Here is a 1,263-nt window from a genome sequence, read left to right as displayed (position 1 = left end):
GAACTTCGTGTTTAAAGTGTACAATTTGATACTTTTTTTTTTTTTTTTGCCACTTTAGTCTGAATAAAATCCAGCATAATTGTCTTACTTTGTTCTGTTCTGGAAATAATGGCTCGGTGTCTTTGTTCTGACAGCTCCCTAAGGGCAAACCACAGTTTGAAGCTGTCATTTTGGGTTTAAACTGCACAGAAAGTAGAGACAGTGAAACGTGCTTTTTTGTTTTTGTTTCTTTTTAAGTCTCCAGATCTTGCTAGGACACTTGTCCGGAAGAGAGCTATGGTACCCGATCCTGTTTGAGACAGAGGCGGTTTAAACAATATCAGCCAAGCTTAGCGATCTGGAGGTCCCCATGTATCTTTATGGTGTCCAACTGCAGATAACATTTGAATGTGGTGGTAAAAATAAAAAAATTGGTGTCCATCCACAAACGCTCTGAAACATGGGTGCTCACAAAGAATTTCCACCCTGAATAGCTGGTCTGGGATGAATGGGAAGTAAGGTATCGCAGACTGCCCTTCACCTCTTTCCCCAGATATACAAGAATTTCTGAGTCGTTGCCAGTCTGTGAACCCAGCTTTGAGTTCAATTGCCACATTGGCAGAAGGGTCTTCAGAGTCACCCCAGGTCAAGCTGATAGCAAAGTTCTCTGGGTTGAAGTCTACGATGCCCCCACCACCAACAGCTTCTTGCCTGGTCTCATGCCACCTGTAATGTGCCCACAAAATGGAACTATCAGTCTTGGGAAATACATGGCTTGAACTGGGGAGCCCCGGGAGTTGTTTAAATGCCCATCATTTAGTTTCACCGTGGGAGCGCTGTCCACCACGGATCCTGCCATCCTCCCACATGGTGCATGGGGGTCCTTGGCCAGCAGCGCTGGGGAGGGGGGGGACATGGGGCACGGAGCTCCGGTGGGATTCAGGGGGATCCTGCACTGAGTGGGGGCACGATCCAGGGCTGGCTTGGGCGCACGCTATAGTTTGATAAGTTTTGATATATGGAAGTACTTGTGATACCATTACCACTATCAAGATAATGAATGTATCCATTACCTTCCAAATTTCCTTGTGGACCTTTGTGATTTTTCCCTCCCCTGGCCCCTGCACCTAGACAACCATGGGTCTGCTTTCTGTCACTATAGAGAAGCTTGAATTTTCTAAAATTTTATATAAATGAAATTATACAGTATATACTCTTTTTCTGACTGACTTATTTCACTCAGGATTATTATTTTGAGATTCATTCATGCTGTTGTGTGTATTC

At 44.7% G+C, this 1,263-nt stretch overlaps 1 protein-coding gene across 1 annotated transcript; it reads right to left on the bottom strand.

Annotated features, from left to right (window-relative positions):
- Positions 1 to 319: 319 nt before the first annotated feature.
- On the bottom strand, positions 320 to 838 carry LOC101084135 (galectin-related protein). The gene is given in 3 exon segments (XM_019811151.2): positions 320 to 367; positions 369 to 668; positions 671 to 838. Coding segments are annotated over 3 exon segments (516 nt in total).
- Positions 839 to 1,263: the final 425 nt, after the last annotated feature.

The sequence above is a fragment of the Felis catus genome, chromosome C2 (genome assembly GCF_018350175.1).
Source record: "Felis catus isolate Fca126 chromosome C2, F.catus_Fca126_mat1.0, whole genome shotgun sequence".
NCBI lineage: Eukaryota > Metazoa > Chordata > Mammalia > Carnivora > Felidae > Felis > Felis catus.
Note: the sequence above shows the minus strand (reverse complement) of the source record. Positions and strands in the feature narration are given on the sequence as shown.